This window comes from Zootoca vivipara, chromosome 6 (genome assembly GCF_963506605.1).
Source record: "Zootoca vivipara chromosome 6, rZooViv1.1, whole genome shotgun sequence".
Classification (NCBI taxonomy): domain Eukaryota; kingdom Metazoa; phylum Chordata; class Lepidosauria; order Squamata; family Lacertidae; genus Zootoca; species Zootoca vivipara.
Genome location: NC_083281.1, coordinates 71,874,580 through 71,896,579, shown reverse-complemented (window position 1 = coordinate 71,896,579; position 22,000 = coordinate 71,874,580). Strand labels below are relative to the sequence as shown.

Sequence of the window (22,000 nt, the reverse complement as noted above, 5' to 3'; positions counted from 1 at the left end):
ACGGTTTAGTGTGAAGTGCGTAAGCAGGAACATGCCTTAGCCAGCCTCACACTCAGGTGCTCACCCCACCCCTTCCTCCCACATGGTTGCTGCTTGCTTCAGAAGCTGGCTTGGGGAAATCAACCCCTCCATTATTGCCAATTGCAGTCACTGGTTTGGATGACACAGTAGGCTGTGGTTAACCAAAAGGGGTAGTGGAGACCTGCAAATTCCTTCTCGGTTGTGCCAGAGGGATACTTGAGCCAGTAGCTCACTTGAGCCCAAGCAAAATGGGGCTTGGGCCATCCTGCCCCTCTTCTCCTGGCTTATATCTTGCTTTCAGAGAACCTCAGCTCACCATTATGTGCAAAATGTGGGTTGTGGGTTACAGCAAACGATGGTTTGTTGCTAAAGAAGCCAACTTGTGAGCTTAATTATTGTTCATCGTAATTTACAATTCCCCCTTCATATATAATGCTAAGCCAAAATCTTTTCTGAAAGCAAACTTTAACGGAGCAGAGATCACCTGGCCATGGGAGTAGGATGGAGTTATGAGCGCCAGGTTTTATTTGGCCTCATGGAAGCCAGATGAATGAATGCCATCCTGGCATTAACCATTTCCAGCCTCATTGACATGGCAAGAACAAATCCTCAGTGGCACAACATATTACAGAGGGATAATAAATTTTGGAAATGGTTGATACATCCACACACACAGGAGCAGCAGGCCCACAGTGTAAAAGTACTGTTTGCTCGCTAGAAAAAAGGCTAAACGTTCCATGGTAGCAGCTGGGATGTAGGGACAGCTTGGCCGTTCCATAGCAAGACATAGCTCCAAAATGGGATTGCCATTCACCAATAGAATGTAACAGAGGGCATGACTTCATAAAATAGTGCATAGCGCTCATCTCGTTGATCTGGGCCAGAAGAGGAGAGCAATGTGGCTGTCGGGGCAGTGGGTGACTCGGCCCAAGCAGTTTGGGGTCTTAGACCAAGACAGCGAGGTCAGCTGTGCCCAGTTGCTCATGAGCTTCTGTGGTGACAATACCTTTCTCTGTCCTGGGTAAAGCTGCACAGAGTGGTGCTCTGGTACTTGCAATGTCATGTACATCTTGGAGGCTGAAATGCAGGTTGGTGGCTTCTGCTAGTCCAGAGCATAAGTGAGGGCTCAGTTTAGATTGGAGGCTCCCCACCCACATCCTTCCTCTTCCCTGAAGAAAGGCAGAAAAAGCATAACTGCACCTTGCTTTAAGCCTGTATGCAACCAGCTCTGATATTTCCCTAATAGTGAGCGAGGCTGCTGAGCGTCAACAAATGTGAAACAACCTAGAAAGCTTAAAAAGAAGCTGTTAAAATACTTAAAGCAGATTTATTGTTGTATAAATTAGAGTCCCACTTCTAAGATGCGCCTTTGTAAGCAGCGATACACAGTGGGGAGAACTGTACGCAGCTGGTCAGAAATGCTAGGAACTCTGAGCTGCAAATCCTGAGTTTGTTGCTGTAAAAACTCTGTTGCCAGTTGGAGAGGGAGAGCACGGTGTGAGCGACGCCCCAAAACCAAGGCACGCGCAGCTTCCATCCAACCCATCAGAAACTGTAGGAGCCCTGAATCTGCTCATTTCTTTGCCAAACTAAAAAAATTGATACAAAACGGCTCTTTAATCATGGATAGCGCTGGGGCACAATTCCCTCCACCCTGGCCACCGGCTCTTCTGGCTGGAGCCAAGATGAGCTGGACTCCACCGGGGAGCCCGGAAGCTTCCTTCTCAAGGCAGGATGATCCACAGTTGGTGGGGTACGGGAATCGAGGCACTCTCCCTGCCTCGACTCGTCTGCGAGGCGGGGGCTGCAGGTCCCCTCTCCGCCACGGCGCTCTTTCGGCGCTAAACCGCCCGAGCGGCTCGGAAGCGAAGTTGCTGCTCCCTCCGCCTGCCCCTCCCTCGAACATTTTCCTCTTCCCCTTCCGGAGCGCGGCGCGCCAGCAGCCGACGAAACCATGCCGCTGGACCATCGCCGGGTGCCGGGACCGGAGGAGTCCCAGACGCCGCTGCTCTTCGCGCCCGTCGAGTCGTCGGAGGTTCCGACCCGCGACTCGTCAGCGCTGCAGCCGCTTTTCGCCCGCGCGGGTCTGCTGAGCCAGGCCAAGGGCTCGGCCTACGTGGAGCTCCACGGCGGCACCAAAGTGCTGTGCTCCGTGGCCGGGCCGCGCGAAGCCGGCGGTGGGGCGGGCGCGGCTGCTCCGGGCGAACCCCGCGGGCGGCTGGTGTGCGAGTTCCGACGGGCGCCCTTCTCGGGGCGCGGGGCACGCATCCGCCCCAACGAGCGGGAGCCCGAGCTGGCGCTGGCGCTGCAGGAGGCACTGGAGCCGGCCGTGCGCCTGGCGCGCTACCCGCGGGCGCAGCTGGAGGTGAGCGCGTTGCTGCTGCAGGACGGCGGCTCGGCGCTGGCGGCCGCGCTGTGCGCCGCGGGCCTGGCCCTGGCCGACGCCGGCGTGGAGCTCTATGACCTGGTGGCGGCGTGCGCGCTGTGCCGGGCCCCGGGCCCGGCGGGCGGAGAGTGGCGCCTGCAGCCCAGCGAGCCCGAGGAGCGCGCCGCCGACGCCCGCCTCACCGTGGCGCTCCTGCCCTCGCTCAACCAGGTCTCCGGGCTGCTAGGCAGCGGCGAGGGAGGGCCCCCCGACAGCTGGGCGCACGCCGTGCGCCTCGGCCTCGACGGATGCCAGCGCCTCTACCCCCTGCTTCGACAGAGCCTCCTGCGCGCTGCCAAGCGCCGACCCGCGCCGGGCACCCAAGCGCCGACCGACACAGACGCGGCCCAGCCTCCCGCCGCCACCGCCTGAAATCCGGGAGCTTGTCGGGCTGCGTCTCTCTGGACTTCGGCTGCGTCGTGGTTTTGGATCCGGGATCTGAACGTGGTTTACCCGACCTGAGTGAAGTTGCCTGGCCTCCTGGCGAGGAACCGCAACCACGGAGGGCCCAGTCGCGATCCAGGGAAGGCGAGCCGACCCCTTTTTCCCTGGAGGGCAGGCCACATCCACAAGAGACCATCTCTGCAGCTCCGCGCTCTTTGCGAGGGAAACTTTGACGGAGAGGGAGAGACACTTCCGAAAGTCTACCGCACCACCGTCCGGCATAGAAAGCTAGCTTATTAAACGTGCCGGGAATTATTGCTCTGTGTAGTTTTCACCCAGTTCCTGGGATTTGGGAGAAAAAAATGTGCTTTAAATGTTGTGAATATATGATATGTGGGTGCATGTCCACAGTCTGAGTCTCAGGAAAAACAAAAAGGGTTATTTGCTGCTGGTTGAATCCAAAGTTCTACCGTGGTCTGAGTTTTCAAATTGCTATCAGTTTGGGATAGTCCAGTTCATTAGTCCTGTGTTGTTGGCGGCTATGTTTGCTTTCAAAATTCCAAAGTTTAAAAATACTACACTTTGAAAATGTCAAGGAACAAAATGGGTTAATCCACACATCCTGCTTCTTCACCTCCTTTCTTGGAAAGTTACCCTCATTTCAAAGGAATTTTCCTTCCAAATCAGTGTGCTTTGCATTGCGGCAATTGTCAATAAGGCAACCTCATTCTCTGCATTCCTCCCCACTTCACTGAAACTCCTTGCTTTAAAACAGAAACAAAAAATTAAAAATCAGCGTTTTCTTAGGAAATACAGCAAGTTGTTTTTTTTTGTATTGGCTAAATGTTTGTTGCTGAAATTACTCCAGTGTTTTTCAACTTTTGTGTCCTCAGATATTATTGGGACTACAAGTCCCATCATCTCATCTGCTAATCTTCATTATGTAAAATCTCCTTCTGCAGACCGGTGGCATAATAAATTGTGTGTGACCTCCCTTGTTAAAAGGTCAGCCAAAAGATTGAAATGGTTTCTTCCTGCAGGGGTGATGGAAGTGAGCCAGTAACTGGTAATGGGGTCAAGGCAGATGGAGTGTGATTAGCTAATTTGGCAACAAGTTGCAGTGGCCACTTCCAGCACATGGACTCATTAATACTTGGGTCAGATTTACTAGCACCTACTAGCATCTTGTGATATGCAAGGCTTGAGAACCTGTTCTTCATGGAGAAAAGTTTATACTTGTAATAAAGTCTCTTTTTATAATTAAAACACACTATTTTGCATAACTTAAGGCTTTTTTTGTTTTCATGTCTTCTCCTTCTTACTCTCACTGTGGAATTGATGCAGTTGTCTTCAACAGTTTCAAGTTCAGTAACCCACTTTTAAGCCAAACACATTTGAGAGCCCATGTTTTGTTTTCTTGCCATGTATTTGCACGGTGGCAACGCTGCTGCTCCTTCTCGGAGTGCTCCTCTCAAGAGTGCTGGAGGAGACTCTTGAGAGTCCCATGGACTGCAAGAAGATCAAACCTCTCCATTCTTAAGGAAATCAGCCCTGAGTGCTCCCTGGAAGGACAGATCGTGAAGCTGAGGCTCCAATACTTTGGCCACCTCATGAGAAGAGAAGAATCCTTGGAAAAGACCGTGATGTTGAGAAAGATTGAGGGCACTAGGAGAAGGGGACGACAGAGGACAAGATGGTTGGACAGTGTTCTCGAAGCTACGAACATGAGTTTGACCAAACTGCGGGAGGCAGTGCAAGACAGGAGTGCCTGGCGTGCTATGGTCCATGGGGTCACGAAGAGTCGGACACGACTGAACGACTAAACAACGCTGCTGCTGTGATCAGGTTTAGATCAGACCGTAACTCAGCATTGGGTCCCAGGCCACCAGTTGAAGTCTACTACTGTAGTGTGTGTGTGTATGGACTCCAGAATTTACCAGAGTGTCAACGAATGGAGTAAACAGGGAAAAGGAAGCGTGAAAATGAGCTACTCTGTAAAATCTGGAATAGCACAAAAGGTGCCCACAAAACTAGATTAGGGTTCAGGTTAGCATAGCCAGAAATAAACCCTGGCACTGACATAAGCACCGGTATATTTAGGTTTAAAGTGAGGTCACATGCGTATCTTTTGCTGGTCCGGTGCAACAATGTCCTGAAAAGATGGTTACTGGGTTGAGTACATTATAAAACCATGCATCTTGTGGATGGGTTTCCTAGACCACTCTGGGGACGTGCCATCTCTTAAGAAGATGGTCTGAACTCAGAACAGCTCCTCTACGAAGCTCACAGGCAACACACATGCCCAATGCTATTATAGAAGACTGAGAAAGCCGACCAGTTGCCAAGTTTCAGACCAGTTCAAAAATATTTGCAAAATGTACTTGCAGTAATCACTCCTGCCTTTGGTTGTCCAGTGGTACAATAAAGAAGCAGCTAGCCATCTACACAGGGGACATTTATGGTTTTGCAGAATATTTGTTCCCCCTCCCTGGATCATCGTAGTAATAGAAATCAGGGTCAGTGGATGCGAAGCACAGTCAGAAAGCGAAGCCCTACTTCAGGTTGTGCAGCTGGGAGCCAAAAACGCAAACACCTTTAGAAGGGATTAAGTCCTATATGGAGGAAAAGCCTACCAGTGGCGACTAGGCACAATGGCTGCATGCCACCTCCAGGGTCCAAGGGACCACATGGATGCCTCTGAACATCGGTCCCTGCTGGGAAAACTGCAGCAGGAGGCGGCTTTGGTTGTCACCTGGGCTTTCCAGAAGTACCCAACCAGCTTCTATGGCAAACAGGATGCTGGATTAGACCTGCAATGGGAATTCTTCTGGAGACCATTAGGTATGTGGGTCCAGGCTGATGGAAGCTGGGAGATCAACATCTGGGACACCAGAGAGTTCCCACCCGTGGATTGGATGGGCTTTGTGTCTGATCTCACAGGGTTTCTCTTCTGGGTCTAGAGCAGCCTTTCCTAACCTGGTGGCTTTGTAGTTTCAGACTACAACTCCTCAGCCCTAAGCCAGATTGGGCAATGGTCAGGGATGATGGGGGTTGTAGTCCAGCAACATCTGGGGGGCTGTGGACTCGGGCTGTGCTGCTTTGCCCACATACCTGGGAGGAAGCCCCACTGAAGCTCATGGGATGTACTTCTGAGCAGACACATCAGGCTCAGAAATGATAAAAGGCAGCAATCAACCTGGTCTGGCACATGGTGAATCTGTAACTAAGACAGGACAGCAAGCAACACATCGTTATCAGTAGGAGATGGCGACTGCTTTATTTTTTGTTTAATGCTGAGCTGGGCAAGTGCGAAGTTGGCACTGCCTGCTTTGCCCACCCGTCTCCCACATTGGCATATTTTAATTTTCACAACAAAGAACACCAAGCTGCTTCTCCCTCGAACGCGTCACAGGAGTCTCTCTCTGCCAGGCCAGGAAAAGGTGCGAGGGAGACCGTGGTGGGCCTCTCGGCCTCTGCACCAGCCCTGACGGCGGGGAACTGACGCCGGACGCAGCACCAGCCAGAGGCATCGGAAGGAATACAAAACACAGGAAGGAAACGCCGGGCAAAGGGGTTGGGGGCACTCCAGGTCTTCTTACTGGCTGCCTTCCAGGTCCAACGTGTGGTTCCTTGCCTGCAATGAAAGAAGAGGCTTTGTCAGCCTCGTCCCTGAGGTATAACTCTGCATTTTCTCTGTTGAATCCTCAGCCCCAATCTGCACTGCATACTTAAAGCAGAGTTGAAGCACTTTCGACAGGCACAGCTCCCCACCAAATAATCCTGGGAACTGCAGTTTGATAAGGGTGCTGAGAGTCAATATTCCTATTCATCTTGGGGGGCTAAAATTCCCAGCGTTTCCCTAAGAAAAGCAGGAATGGTTGCTAAACCCCTGTGAAGAATTTGGGCCCCTGGTGTTTGCTCTACAAGTCTTCCCTATGCCCCTCTGGCCATCTTGCCTCTATGATAGGCACAGTCCCTCCTCGTCACATGACAAACACAACATTGATCAAACCAAAACCATTCAAATACTCAACATTTGATGATGGCCGTGACCTGACCTTTGTGCAACTTGTGGAGTTAGTGGACTTCCAATAGCCTGAGAGAGCTCCTACCAGCTCTCCCGCCCCAAAGCTTGGAAGGTGTGTGTGTCTCTGTCTTGGGGCACATAATGAGATGCAAAGCTTGCTTAATGGCGCAGATGCAGGTAAGGCAGAAAAGCTTAGGAAACGGTGCAGCCTTGCTTTGCACAAAAAGGCAGAGGGGGAAGGTTCAGTGGGCTCTTGCAATGGACAATCCCGAGAGACCCTGGTAGCTTTTTCTGCATAAGGTATCACCTTGACCATTGACGCTCTGGACAGGTGCGGCTTGCAATGCTGTAGCAATAAAATGCAGTACTGTGTCTGCATGGTATCACCAAAAAAATCACATTGCGTTCCCGAATTTCCACTGAAGAGGGAGGGAGAGACCTGCAGCCTCACAGTTGCTCCCCTTCTTGCTATTCCGCCCTCGGCGCTGCCACTCACCGCCTCTTCAGTGTCTGTGCTCTCCTCTGCACTGTCCACCTCCGGCAGAGCAGCCCGGCCATCCTGCACGGGGTTCTCCTTCCTCCGGGTGGTCTCCCCTGCTGAGTAGGAGGCCTCTGTGCTGGCGGCTGCTTTCTTCTTGACCTCCTTGGAGCCTGAGGGATGAGACAAAACAGAGAAGCAGGCCACCTTACACCCCCTTACCCATTCACCACACTTTTCCACACCACCTTTTTCCTGGCGCTGGGTGCCGTTTGTGGTGCTCCCAGGCAGTCCCCCTGAGCACTGAGCCTAGGTTTGCTATGCTGCCACAAGGCAGGTGCAGTCTGCTCCACTGGGCCAGGTCCTGCGGCTCAATGAGTTTTCAGGCAGGCAGGAATCCTAATGATGCTCCAGCCCACAAACCTGCTGTAGTCAAGGAAGCTAGGATTTAGAATTTCTAGTCAAGTTTTGTGACCAGAAGATCTGATCTTTGCTTTGTGTGCATGTATGCTTGTGCCTAAGACCTGCAACAAAATGCTGCTGTTCATCCTCACAGCTCCTCGACTCTCGCGTGCCTCCTCACCTGTGGGCTGCTCCCGTCGCTGGTCCATCCGGTCGACGCTCTCCAGCAAGCTGTCCACCTGGGCTTTAATCTGACTTAGCTCTCCCTTGATGGAGTGCAGCTCCTCTGCTCGCACTGGAAGGGAAAGACAGCGTGAGCGGCCTAAACCGCTTTACTGGCACCCCGTAGAAACCTACGTGGGTGGGGAGGGGTTCACACCAGCTCTTCACTGGTTCTGTCACTGGGAGGCTGTGGGGGGGGGGGGAGGCTACAAGTTGTGTCCAAGTGCGTGGATCAAAACCGCCGTCAGCTGGCTGCTCTCCTTAGCTCATGGAAGCTGTGGTGGGCAAGGAGCTCATATTTACAAATCAAAAGGGCCTTGGCACATGCATGGATACAAAATTCCATCTGAAGCGTTGCTGGTTTTTGAACTCGGAGCCCAAATGAAGTACCGTGTTGGCCCAAATATAAGCTGTACCCACAAAGAAGCCGGGGGGGGGGGAGAGAGAATACCCAAATATAAGCTGCTCCCTTAAAATTGTGTCTTATGCTGCCATGGCGCCCGCCACCTTGCCTCACCGGAAGTCTCGTAAAAGCCGGTTTTTGTAAAGTCGCGAATTTAAGCCACACTTTAACTTTTCATGGTCGGAATTTGGGGGGGGGGGAAGTGTGGCTTATATTCAGGCCAATATAGTAACATGTTTCTGCGAGAAACACATCAGGACGAGATAAATGGAAATAAAACAATAGAACCTGTACCCCAAAGACTGGCTGGTGAGTTCAAAACATCATGTGAAATTCCTTTCTTTCCCCATCTCCCTGACTACTGTTTCCCAGTTCACTGCCTGCTTTACACCCTTCCATGAGACTCCCTGCTCGTCAGCTTTGCTCCCTTTTAGACCCTCTTCCTAGCCCACAGGCCACCCGGGTGCTCATAAGTGTGGGGTTTTAGTCACATCCAAACAGACTGCTTTCCCGTCCCTCAGAGAGCCTGGACTGCAAACATTCTTTGACAGGCTCATTCACTGTCGAAAGAGTGCCCATGGCACCTGGGACACCAGGCCCTCTCTGCCCCAAAGCGCTTACACTTCGTTCGGCCTGCCGTGGAGCCGCTGCTGCCCCTCAGCCCCGCGTGGGGACCCAAGCTGGCCTTGCCCCCGGCCCCCAAGTGGCTTCTCCTAGCCTTGACCGGGATGTGAGTGATGAGCGGAGGAATCTTCTGGTACTCGTAGACCCTGCAGGAAACGAGAGCAAGAGGGTCAGTTGCAGAATCCCCTTGAAACCACAGCTCAAATGTGTGTGGTTTTTTTTTTTTTGCTGAGGTCCAAGGATATGGTGGGGGGAAACCCACTCCCACTCGTTCTGTTGATGGGCAGACAATGAGGGAGGGAGAGCAAAGCCCCAAAACACACCTGTAGGGCAAATCCTCTTTATAGAGCTCATAGTCCAGGTCACAGGTGCTGCTGCAGACAAGAGAAGAAAAGGTAATTCTGTGCCATTTCATGCTTCCCAACATCCTCAGCTGCACCATGAGACAGGCGCATGGAAAATTGCCTTTGGCGCAACTGTTTTTTAATTTATTTCTGTTTCATTCCTTTGTATCCCACCCTCCCTCCCTCCTCCTCCTCCACCACCTTGTCATCGCAACTGCCCTGAAAGGTAAAGGTAAAGGGACCCCTGACCATTAGGTCCAGTCGTGACCGACTCTGGGGTTGCACGCTCATCTCGCATTATTGGCCAAGGGAGCCGGCGTATAGCTTCCAGGTCATGTGGCCAGCATGACAAAGCCGCTTCTGGAAAACCAGAGCAGCACATGGAAACACGGTTTACCTTCCCGCTATAGCGGTTCCTGTTTATCTACTTGCATTTTGATGTGCTTTCGAACTGCTAGGTTGGCAGGAGCTGGGACCAAGCAACGGGAGCTCACCCCGTCACAGGGATTCGAACCGCCAACCTTCTGATCAGCAAGCCCTAGGCTCAGTGGTTTAGCCCACAGCGCCACCTGGGTCCCACCCCTGAAAGGTAGGCCAGCACAAAATCACCCAAGGAGCTTCATGGCTGGGGGGAGCCGACACTGGGTCATCCCAGTCCAGGTCCAACACTCCTGGCCCAGAAATGGGAAGCCTGGGGGGGGGCAGATATCCCTGGGCTCCAGCTCTTATCAGCCCCAGCCAACAAGGCCCATAGCTAAAAATGATGGGAGTTGGGAGCTCCTGTGCCGCCTGAAGGGCCACAGGCACCTCACCCCCCACCCCCCCAGTCTAACCACTGTACCAAGCTGCCCCTCCATCTCTACACTGCCTTTCTGCCATCAGCAAGGCGCCTTGCAACAATTTTTGTTGGAAACAAGACTTGCGTTGCCACACGCATCTCAAATGTTGACCCGCCACAGGAGGCAGCCCTATCGATTCCTCTGGTGCTTTGGCTTGAATAAAGGAAGGCTGCAAAACGGGAAGGAAATCTGGGTTTTGTAACTCGTCAGCGTGACAGTAGTGTATATGCGGTAGCATATTTAGCATGCCAAATCATGCGTGGTGCAAGCTCCCCTGTGCAGATTTTAGGCATTCAAGTGTATATTCATTCCCCAGTTTATACTGGCCCTGGTGCGCCTGAGACTAAAGAGGAGAAAGGTTAGTAATGCTTTAGTTGCAGGGGTGCCACAACACACACACACACACACACACACACACACACACACCACCTTGACTTCAGTTGTGATTCCTGGATTGTAAGGGATAGGACTAGATGAGCCTTGGGGAAACTTTCCAACTCTACAATCCTATGATTCTGTCCCTTTTGGCTGCTCTCTCTGCTACTGTTCCAGAGAAGTACTGCGGGAGGCATGATTTGGCTAAAACTGAAGGGATCGGCATGGGAGAGGGGGTTGAGTTTGCAGGTTTCCTTAAGTCACTCCGCCTTTTCTCCAATAATTTGAGCACTGGAGGAGGTAGCCAGAAAGGCCGGGGGGCGCAGAGGGATGAATGCAAAACAACCAGACCTAAACAGTTATTGCAATATGTCAAATGCTACGTAATTATATTCTATATTAAAACGTATATTTATGCCACTTGAAAGCAAGTGCCTGCCACTTATCCTTTTTTCCCAGAGCGTTTGTGGTCTCTGGAAGGTAGGGGCTGGTTTACTCCTTTTATTCCAGTAGAATCCAGCCTGCAGGATTTTCCTTCTGTTCCCACGAGTTAAAGAACCAGGGGAGATTTCATTTCTTTTAAAAATGGAAGTGGAGAGTTGAAGGTAGGGCAACCTTAAGCACCCAGAACCTCCCTTTTGGCTATGAGCTCTGCTGGCCTATGGGGAGGAAACAGGCCCAGGAGCCTCTTCCAGACACTGGAAGGGGCAAGAACTTCCTCCGGGACCCCTAAGCAGGGAACACTAGGCGGTGTGTGTCCCCCACCACCACCCCGAGAGGAGGCTCCAGCTCCCAAACCCCCTGACCGCTGATCGGAGTTGTAGTTTGACAACACCCGGCCTGCGCTTTGGCCAAAGTGTGGGGACTGAGATTGGGTGGGTCGAGGTTCTTTCAGCGAGAAACTCGCTCTATCCAGAGTGGAAGAATCAGCCCGGACTCCAACCCTCCACCCCCTGCTGATCTTCCATCAGAGATTCTTGATGTTACATTTCAGGGGTGGTGGATTCTGTGTGCCAGCTGCATACCCTTCAGGTTCAAATGGAAAGGGGTGGAGGGGGGGGGGGAAAGGCTGTCAGCAGGAACGCCTCCCCTGAAGCAAGGCGCTGATGCGCCTGTAATAAATCTCATGCCACATGAGCAAGCGAAAGAACGGGAAATGCACGCTGCGGCCAAGCCCCTTTGGGCTCTGGGCTCTTTCATCTCCTGCATGACATTTTTTTAACGGTGTGTGTGTGTGTGTCTTTTCCTCTGCACTGCATGGCAAGCTGCACCTGCCAACATTCCCTCTTCACGACTCGACTATTAAAAGGCACACGAGTCCCAAACGGTGTATGTCTGTGGCTCTGTTTCCCAGGAAACCAGCTAGGCCGTCCCTGCCCCCCTGGACGGAGCGGGAATCTTCCATTTCACTGCCCTCACCCTGGCCCAGCATTCCTGCCCAGCTTCTCCCACACAAGAGACTTTGCCCAAGTGGAAACCCTGCACAAATCCACTTCTGGACCAGGAAAGGGTCCAGAATCAAGGGGGCGGGTGGGGGGTGAGACCCCCTTATTTCCAACTCCCTCTGGCATTCAGGTGTGTGTGTGCGTGTCGAATTCTATCTACAGAGCCATCCCACAAGGGAGTGCATGGGAACCAAGTTGCCAGACATGCGCCAGGAATGTTTTGCAGAATAATGGGGGGGGGATTCCGCTCTGCTTCCTCCCAGAAGCCTCCCCCTTACTGTGCATCTGCACCGTCAATCTCTGTAGCGGCTGACTTGATGCCAGAAGGAGATTGTTTTATGCAGCTTTTCTCTGCCTGTCCACTCAGAAACTGCCACAGCAGCGACCGTGTCCCAGGGGTGATGGCTTGTCCATCTGCTAAAGCAGGGGCTCTGGCATTGGCCAAACTGGCTCTGGAAGCTGGCAGGGGGTGGTGGATTCTTACCTGCCTTGCCCCACCCACCCACTCTTCGGGCCCAACCACACAAGGTGAACACGACTCGTGGGTTCCTCCTTCGTTAGAGATACTGAAGGTAGACAGCCATCGTTCCCCTCACTGCAGGAAGTGAAGTTACAGGGAACCAGGCAGAGGGCCTTCTTGGCAGTGGCACCCTTCCTGTAGAACGCCCTCCCATCAGATGTCAAGGAGATAAAGGACTACACAACTTTTAAAAGACACCTGAAGGCAGCCCTATATCAGGAAGTTTTTAATGTTTGACGTTTTATTATGCTTTTATATGTGTTGGAAGCTGCCCAGCGTGGCTGGGCCAACCCATCCAGATGGGTGGGGTATAAATAATAAAAATATTATCATCATCATTATTATTGGTCAAGAATGCTGCAGCTACATGCCCGGTGTGGCAAAAGGACTCTTTCTATCCTATGATTCTACACATACAGAGGTATTTTAAAAAATGCCTAGGGAAATATCAAGACAGTTCTGGCCCCCATTATTTTCTTCTGGGACTGCTCACTGAAGAATGGGGCAGGGAATGGGGAGAAGTTCTCCTGGGGTGCCTTGGTGGTCATCTTATTGTATAGCCAGCCCTGCAAGTCTCCAACACTGAAGTCCTCTGGTTGCTGTTACTTGACCCATGTTTTGCAGATTTAAATTTTTTTAAAAACTTGTTTTACAAGGAACGCCCCCCCAAAAATTCCAGAGCAGAAGGGGCAGCTGGTCGTCTCTTCCCCGTAACTAGCAGAATCGTAAGAACTTGTGCAAAATAAACCTGCACATTTGCATGCCTAATTTCACACAGGCCACAGAATGCAGCTTTCCTTGTGTGTGTTGTGATCTTTAGGCAGAATACACAGACCCTGGCTTATGGCACAGGGTTTTCTTTCGGCATCACAGCCCTTCTTCCTCTGGCTCCAGCAGACCAGATTTCTAGAAGAGCGTTGAAGAAAAGGCAGGAAAGTGTGTATCATACACAAGAGACACTTAGCGTGGCCTGAGCTCTGATGGGCAAGAACCTAAGTGATGAAGGAGGATGCCTGATGAAGGTTTCCAAAGGCTCAGGCCATAATAAAACCTATTGCTTTCCTGCGGTCTCTCCTCTCCTCTCTCACAGGCTCTTTGTATGCAACAGGGCAGATCCTGGAACTCAGCCAGTGCCAAACCCAGACAGGGGCCAAATGGTGGAGGAGAAGGCCTGTGAACCAGGGAGGGTGCTCAGCTCCCGGGGCCTATTCCCCTGGGCTACAGGACAAAGGGAGCTATAGGGTTTCAGAAGGACTGAAGAATGGCTCACACCAGCCGGCAATAGCAACACCCCTCCTTTTAAAGGCACGGCGAGACGGCACGTTGGCAGCAACAAGGGGAGCCGAAGCCAGGAATTTGGGAAAAGCTGTTGCGTAGCAGCTATTGTTTGCCCCTCCAAGTTATTTTGGGAGGCTTTGTTCAGTCCTTTTGTTTTCCAAGTTTCCATCTGTGGGTTCAGCAACGCTGGTTCTTGCTCCTGTGACCACAGGCCTGCAAGGCCACAATCCTGGGGGGATGGAATCACCTCAGTTCCCTCCAGCGTTTGCTCTCCTCCAGACCCCATTGATTCCCCCTAGGAACATCTTGAGGACACGGTTCCCCAGAGCAGTGTCGCCCAGCACACAAGCTAATCGGTACCAGGCAGCCACCATTTTAAAATTTCCAACTGTGTCCCAAAGCAGCCTTATGGCGGATGTTCTGTGGCACTGTGGGAAATTTAAGATGGCCGCTTGCAGCCACCCTGTGCAAGGGCTCCAGGACAGGGGTCAGCATCAGTGAGGGGAGCTTGGGCTTACTAAGAAACTGTCCTTTACACCCTCAGTTAAATGACAATTCCCAGGATTTATAGCAGTTACACTTAAAACTGGAAAACCTCCTCCATCAAAACAACTCACTGAGAGACAGAGTTGTTATGTATCCTGAATTTTTGAGTCCAAGAGATGGAGAGAAAAGCTGCCCTAGTGGGCAGCAATCCCCTAGAAGGAACAGGTCAATAGCTTGGGGGTGCTCCTGGATTTGGCCTTCTCGCCGGAGGCTTGGATGACTTCATTGACTAGGATTGTATTTATAAAAAATAAATAAATAGGAGTGCCTTTTACCTGCTCCATCCGGTTTGCTGGTTTTGGACAAAGACACCTTGACCACAGTAGTCCATGTTCTGGTAACTTCCTGACTGCCATGCTACAAGGTGCTCTCCATGGAGCTGCCCTTGAAGATAACTCAGAAGCTTCAAATGATCCAAAATGCAGTGGCAAAATTACTGGCTGGGGTTCCACTTAGAACAGACGCAACTCCTGTTATAATTGCCAGTTCATTTCCATGGCCAATTCAAGGAGCTCACACTGGTGTTTAAAACCCTGAACGGCTAAGGCCCCAAATATATGAAAGCTTGCCTCCTTCCCTACAGACCCTCTCAGGTGTTAGGATCAGGCAGAGGGGTCTCTCTCTGTCTCTCTCTGTCTCTCTCTCTCTCTTTCTTTCTTTCTCTTTCTCAGGGCTAGGCTTCCTCAGCTTTGGCAATGCGTAAGTGGGCACCCAACCGTTCCCAGAGTCTGCTTCCAGACAGGTGTTTTTGATTTATTTCTGCAGCATCTGCACAACAACGTTGGCATCAAAACACCATCTCTTATCCCCCACCCATTTACCCTCTCTGCAGGGGAAATCCAATCATCACAACAAATCCTGCTGCTAGCAACTCATCTGAGATATCTCAACAGCCCACTCGCAATTTTTTTTTTTTTTTGCGTTAAGATGCACAGAGAGCCTCTCAGGGCTATGAAGCAGGCTAGCAATTGTTCTAAATTAATGATAAAAACCAACCCCATCCCTGTCTGGGAGCACCCCTAACCTCCTGTTCTGTCTTGCCTTTGCCCTGGAGCCGGTTCTGTCCTACCTACAAGAGGACGCTGTTCCTGCCACAGCTCCTTCACATGGGGAGATCAGGCAGAGATTATGGCTGGATAGCCAGCACCGGATCCCACCAGAATCTAAGAGGACGGGGAAAGAGTCTTGCAGTCACTGCCTCCCCCCAACCCCAACCCCACGGCTTCCTCTTCTCAACAGCTACAACCAAACAATTTCCATTACCAGCCATATAAATAAATAAATGCAAAAAAGAAACCCCCCCCAAAAAACACCCTTCTGCCTAATCCCAGGGTTATAAGCTGTTTTCTTGGCAGCAGAATACCCTCCACGTGAGGATCTAGCAGGATGAAGCAAAGCGGCGATAGAAGATCACAGTGCTCGTCCCTCTCTCTACAGCCCTGCAAAATAGGAAACTGAACGCAGCCCATGAAACTTAGCTGGTTCTTATAAAGAGGGTGAAACAGGGTGGCATCGAAAAGAAAGCAGAAAAGCAGCCAGGCCAGGTTAGTGGCTTTTGGGGGAGGGGTTCCACAACCACAGTGGAAAAAACCCTCCCGCTGGAGCCTACCTGAGAGAAAACTGAGAGTTGAAGCAAAGCTATAAATACGATTCCCGCACTTAGTTCTGGCTAACTATTTGATTGCCCCATTCGGGACCAGCGGAAGCTTCCGAACAGTTTGCAAGAGCAGCCCCACTTATCACTTACTGCAGTAGTCAAGCCTGCACCTATCCCTTGGGCTTCCATGTTCCCCCTTCCTAGCACTGCTCCAGCTTTGTGTGTCATGAGCTAATGAAGGGAAAAAGCAGTCCACCTGAGGGCAACTGGAGCCTAGTTGCAAGAGGCACAGAAATATAGCAAGCAGCACATTTCCTGGCCAGAGGATAAGTGGTAGCTGGAAACTTTCAGTTACCAGAGCATGAGTAGCTGTGGCAAAAACCACCTGCCAGCAACTCTGGGTGCAAAAAGCAGCAGCAACGCCTCTTGATGGGAGCCAAGCAGCCACTCTAGACCAAGCAGAGGCTTTTTTGAATTGCCCACAACGTCCCAACATCATGTCTGGACACTGCGGGGAATTTTAAACGGCAGCTTGTCACCACCCAGCAGAGGAGGCTTGAGAAGGGCATCAGCGCTCAAATCCCCACTCGGTCATGACGCTCACCAGGTGACCACGGGGACCAGTCACCGTCTCTCCGCTTAATCTACCTCGCAGGGTTGTTGTGGGGGATTAAAGGAGGTTGGGGAGAATTATGTACACCATCTTAAACATCTTGGGACGGGGGAAGGTGGAACATGAAGGCAACAAGTGCAAATAAATAAAAATAAATCGTTCACCACCAGCAACCAGGAATTCCATGCCAGGGGGTGCCCTGGAACTCAACCCAGGCAGTGAGTGGGTTGGAGAAAGAGATTCTCAGGGCCATTTCCTTCTCTTCCTCCTCTGGAGGGGGTGGGCACCATGACCAGGTCATAAGCAGCTGGTACAACTCCCATCACCCCGAGTATTGACCTTGCTGGCAGGGGCTGATGGGAGCCGGAGTCCAACGACTCCTGGAGGGCCACACAGATTGCCCTTCCCTGCCTAGACACAGTAAACTGGACATTGCACAGCCGGATCCAATCCGTGGTGACAAAAGACTCACGGGTACAGGCTTCCGCTGTGTTGCCTCTTCTGGCTTGGCCTGGCGTGGCTCAGTTTAGGCTCCCGGGCCATGTCGAGATCTAGAGAAAGAGGAAGACCATGAGAGAGAAACCCCAGGGCAAGGAGGCCAGAAGCCCAGGAGGGGGCAGGCTGGGTGGAGGCCGCTGTCACTCCAGAAGGGACCTCCTAACAAAGTCCAAGACTAACCCCATCCGGCAGGGCAGATCCTTACAGCATCTCACAGGGATATAAGCCAGCTTAGATTTTTCAGGTCCGTGTACAGACAAGAGTAGCCTCTGTACTGTAGATACAAGGAACTGAAATGCATTATTATTATTATTATGTTATTAATTTATTTATTACTCACCCTAGGGTGTCAGAGTAGCTTACAGCACTAAAAACTATACAGTATTAAAAACAATTAAAGCAACTTAATGGTGTCAGCAAAGGCAGTGTCCCAGCATGGGGGGGTGGCCAAAGAGATGCCCCCCACTCATTTATACAATCTGTCTACAAGGCAAATCAGAGCGGTGTCTCATTATTGTCCTTTACTTGGCAGGACAGCCGGGAATAAAAATACTTGCCTGCTCAACTGCATCTTAATACTCTAACCAAGTTGAAAAATTAGTTAGAACACCATGTTAAGTGTTTACATATTTTTTTTTTGCCACTGTGCACGAGCCACAGAGGCAGAATCCCTGCCTGCTACAGGACTCTGCCAAGCCTCTGAGGCTGGGCATGTGCTCCTTGGGCCTGGGCACCTCCAATTCCAGGACACCATCAAAGGCCCAGCATCAGGGAAGTTGAGCTGGAGCCCTCGGGCATCTTGAGCCCCCTTTCCTGCAAGGCACAGAGAGAAATGTGGGGAGGGGTCCCGGCTTACTCATCCCAAGGTAAGGATGCTTTCTCTTGGTCTGGCAAGCGAAAGTTTACCAAAATCTGATGAGGCAGACTCTCAGGATAGGCCATCGAGGCCTACAGTGCATCAGCGCCTGGTCCCCAGGCAGGTCCCCGCCTGGGGAGGGCTTCCTAGAAGCCCCACCCCGAGACCCCTCCAAGTTGCCCTAGCCAGCTCTTGTGCTGCTCCACGGCAGGCCTCAAAAAAATAAAATAGACATGCCAATTTCTCTTTCTTTCTTTTTTAAAGAGAGAGCTCTTATCAATCCTCATCCAACTTTCTTCCCACCCAGAGTTGGGCCCAGTAAAGATGTCTCTCTGAAGGATCCAGAAGCGACCCCCCTCGCTTCGTTCTGCAAGCAAGAGGCGCAAAGCAAATGGAAGGGAAAGGGCGCGCGCGCGCGCCCCTCCTGCGCAGCGAAATCAAAGGAGGCGGCGTGGGGCTTTTGATGGGGACCCAGCGGATATATCCTCCTCTTCCCCCCCCCCGCGTCCCCCTTCCTCTTTCATTGCTTCCTGGCGGTGGAGCCCTCCCCCCCCTTCCTGGCCCCCTTTTTGAGAGGAGGGCGACAGCGGCGACTTCCCCCCCCCCCACTCCCAAGCACGCAGCCCGGGGGTGAGGCGGGGGTTATGGACGGGGGAGGGACACACACACACGAGCGGTACTCACAGCGCCAGCCCACTTCCCGGCTGCCGAAGAGGGTCATGCCACCCCCAAGGGGGGGAGGGGAGGAAGAGGAGGGGAGCCCCGCGGCCGGCCGGCCCAGCAGCGAGGAAGGGATGCCTTTCTCTCTCCTACGAGCTCCCAACAAGGTGGTTGCAGCAGCAGCAACAGCCTAAGCGCTCTTGGCTAAAGAAAGGAGGGTCTCTATCTGCCTACCTCCCCAGCCTGAATGTCGGCCGGAGGAACGTACCATCTGCCCTGGTGCGGAGGGGGAGACGAAGAAGAGGAGCAGGAGGGAGCGAACCATCTCCGCCATCCGGCGGGGGGGGGGCGTTGTGGGAGGGGAGGGGCTGAGCTCCCACATATACACACGCCTCTGCTTCTTGAGCAACCAGAGGGCTATTGCCTTGCAGGGGGGCGCCTTGCATGCTCCAGTCCCCTCCCCTCCCCCCGCGCAAGGAAATGGTGGGGGAGGTGGGCGCCCCTGGTCTAGCTCTTCCGCAGCGCATGCGCGAAACTGCAAGACCCTACCACCACCACCGAAGAAGAGTAGCTGCCCTAGGTGGTGGTCGTGGGACTGCGTGGAGAAACCTCTTGGGGCGCCAAGGGAATAAGCAGGAGCCCCCCCCGGTTCTCTAGGCCGTGGGACTGCCCCCCCCCCACTCTGCAGAGCTACCTCAGGCCATTCAGCCCAGGGACTGAGGCTGCTTCCATTGAAAGCACTTTCTTTGGCCCCCATCTAAGAATCCTGGGGACTGTAGTTTATTAAGGTTGCTGGGACAGTGTCCTGCCCCCCCCCCCGCCAGATGGGAAGCATGTGCATTATGGTAGATATGCTTCACAAAGAATATTTTCCCCCTCTCGCAACATCTTGCCAAGCTACAGTTCCCATGATACCGCAGGAGCGGGTGAGGGAGTTGTGACCATTAACCCTGGTATAGAAGCAGCAGAATCTGGAGGTGCTGGTATTCAGGATTTATTGGGGGGCAGTACTGAGCTATCTGTGATGTGATTGGTCAGTTAAGTATTTTTAATTATTTACTTGAAGGGGGGGCAACTGCCTGCCCCGCTACCCTATGACTATGCCCCATAGAGCAAGTTTGTGGGTGGCCAAATTTTGCTCAGAATGTGCCACTCCTGGGCCCCTAAACTTATTGCAGCTGTTATAAGAAATTTAAGGTCATATATATATATATATATATATATATATATATATATATATATATATATATATATAACATGTACATGAATGTACAGAAACATGTCTGAAGCAGCACAGGAAGACAGGCCTGACTGACACCATTTTGACTCTCTCTCTGACCAGGTGTTCCTCTGCAAGGAAGAAGGGGGGTGGGGGGAACCTTCTCATTGTCTCGGGAATTAAAGTGATAATCCCTGGCATCCTGATACCTGGGTGCCAGACAAAAGGGTGTGATTAACTTGGCTGGGAAACAGGGAAATGTAAATATATCTCTTTTTTGTTGATTAGGTTTTGGGGGCAGGGGGCAGGGTCCAGGATGCTCAGATTACTGCCACCAGACCTCCCCTTTCATGATGTACCTATGATGAATCTAGGGAGGGCGGTCTTGGGCTACACCCCTTCTGTGACATATGGGTGATGCTTCTGGGGGGTGGGCTGAAACCAATTTCAAATTTCTTTTTAAGGGCAGGACACCTTTGTTTGGGGTTCCTTCCTTGTTCTCCTGCGTGAGAGGAAGGACCCTGTTGCAACAGCGAAAATAAAAGTGCCTTGCTTCGTACGTCCTGGTTTGGTCTCTGTTATTTGGTGGGCAGGAGACGCTTAAATTTGTCTGCCTGCCAGGATACCTGGACTCTACCTGGGTCAAGGATCCACTTATTCCTAGGACCGTGTAGCTCCGCAAATTTTTACAACACAGCGCTGGGGAAACAGTTCCAAGGTGGTGCTGCTGGGAAGATTTCCTAACTAGGTGCTGACACCATCGAGATTTGTGTTGTTTAATAGTAACTTCATGTGGCCTGTGCAAGTTAAATGGGAACGCAGAAAGCTGCAAGCACACTGTAAACTGTGTGGACGAGCCAAGTGCACTAGGAGAAAGGCAGGGAACAAATGTTGCTAAGTAAGCATGAATAACATTCGTTTTGAGGTTTTCTAATTCCCCCTCCTTCTCCTCCCCAAGCCTCTTCACATCCAGCTGTCTCTCCAGCACCCTCACAGGAGGCAATTTGCAACATGTCACACAGAGAAAGAGAGAGAGAGAGAGAGGGAGCTTGCAACCCCCTTGCAAATGGAGTGTGTGCTGCAGCCATGCTTTGCTTAGGCAGAGGTGTCAAGCGAGAGGGGGGAGGAAAAGCAAAAGAGAGATAAGAGGGAAATTGAAAATCACTGGCAATTTGCAACTAGGGGGACAGGCAGTAGCTGGGGCTGTGCATCCATCTTCATAAGGAGTTCTCAGGATTAATGCAGGAAAACATCAGTCACCTGCACTAGGCCAGGCTCTGAGCTTTATTAGCAGGAAGAGAAAGCCTGGTAGGGGTTAGTAGGGGTCGGGCACAGTATTCCCCCCTCTTAACAGAAAAGGATGTGAATTCAGGCCCAGGTTATGAATCTGGGTGTATACACACACCATACCTTAAGAGCACATTTAAAGCCCACAATGCTCCAAAAGAATCTTGGCTGTGGTAGCTTACCCCTCACAGAGCTACAGTTCCCAGTCCCCTTGACAAACTAAAGTTCCCAGGATTCTTTGAGGGAGGTTTAAACCAGACTTGTCCTCCAATAGAGGACTGCTTTAAGTACTGCTAGTATATGGATACTGTGTTAAAAGATGCTGATCAGAATGAATATATATATATGTAAAAAGGACATGTGGGTAGGTCTCCACTTTTCTCCGAAACAACTTGACCGATTGCGTTCAAATTCGGACACAATGTCCCATGCAAATGTCTGAAGGATCTTAGAAAGTTTGCAAATACAAATGTCACACCTGGGCCACATAAGACCCCCCCAAACCCCTGTTCCAGAACACACCACTCATGGTGGGACCAGTCACAGGGATGAGCCGGTGGGGGTGGGGGAAGAGGGGGCGTGATAGGTCATGGGTCAGGACAGGAAGGGGGAGTCACAGGGATGTGCCTGCGTAAACAGAACACACGTAAATAGGGGGACTCTGAAGGTGAAGGGAGTCTGAAGGGGGACTCTGTCTCAATTTAACAGACTGAGCCACAGTAACGCGTGGCAGGGCCAGCTAGTCATGTATACGGATACGGTATTATTAAATCAGACCTTTGTGGTTTCCAAAGGACTCCTTTTTGGAAAGCACTAGGCAAGATTTAAAAGCCTGATCTTCAAAATTAAAAAGTGGGATGTGGGGGCGAGAAGCATTACTAAAGAAAGGATCCTTTTTAAAAAGCATTTCCTTTGATTTCTTGTTATACTTTATGGA

General features: G+C 51.6%; 2 protein-coding genes across 3 annotated transcripts; one reads left to right on the top strand and one right to left on the bottom strand.

Annotated features, from left to right (window-relative positions):
* The first annotated feature begins 100 nt into the window (after positions 1-100).
* EXOSC6 (exosome component 6) lies at positions 101-6,005 on the top strand. The gene has a single exon (XM_035118797.2). The coding sequence runs from the start codon at positions 1,976-1,978 to the stop codon at positions 2,816-2,818; it is 843 nt and encodes a 280-aa protein (XP_034974688.2). The 5' UTR covers positions 101-1,975; the 3' UTR covers positions 2,819-6,005.
* A 78-nt stretch (positions 6,006-6,083) lies between these two features.
* Positions 6,084-18,881, bottom strand: LOC118086508 (RNA-binding Raly-like protein). 2 transcript variants are annotated; one of them, XM_035118172.2, is made up of 7 exons: positions 18,582-18,881; positions 17,016-17,094; positions 9,310-9,357; positions 8,984-9,132; positions 7,919-8,032; positions 7,354-7,508; positions 6,084-6,464 (listed from the first exon to the last, which is right to left on the bottom strand). In XM_035118172.2, the coding sequence occupies exons 1-7, from the start codon at positions 18,616-18,618 to the stop codon at positions 6,426-6,428; spliced, it is 621 nt and encodes a 206-aa protein (XP_034974063.2). In that variant the 5' UTR covers positions 18,619-18,881; the 3' UTR covers positions 6,084-6,425. The 2 variants fall into 2 exon arrangements, with proteins under 2 accessions (XP_034974063.2, XP_034974062.2); XM_035118171.2 differs by having other exon boundaries at positions 9,310-9,360; positions 18,582-18,875.
* Positions 18,882-22,000: the final 3,119 nt, after the last annotated feature.

Coding starts and splice junctions, on each gene's coding strand:
- EXOSC6 (XM_035118797.2), top strand. CDS start 1,976: ATGCCGCTGGACCATCGCCGGGTGCCGGGACCGGAGGAGTCCCAGACG.
- LOC118086508 (XM_035118171.2), bottom strand. CDS start 18,618: ATGACCCTCTTCGGCAGCCGGGAAGTGGGCTGGCGCT. Junction 9,361..17,015: donor CACAGCGGAAGCCTGTACCC/GTGAGTCTTTTG, acceptor TCTTGTCTGCAG/CAGCACCTGTGACCTGGACT. Junction 9,133..9,309: donor AAAGAGGATTTGCCCTACAG/GTGTGTTTTGGG, acceptor CGTTTCCTGCAG/GGTCTACGAGTACCAGAAGA.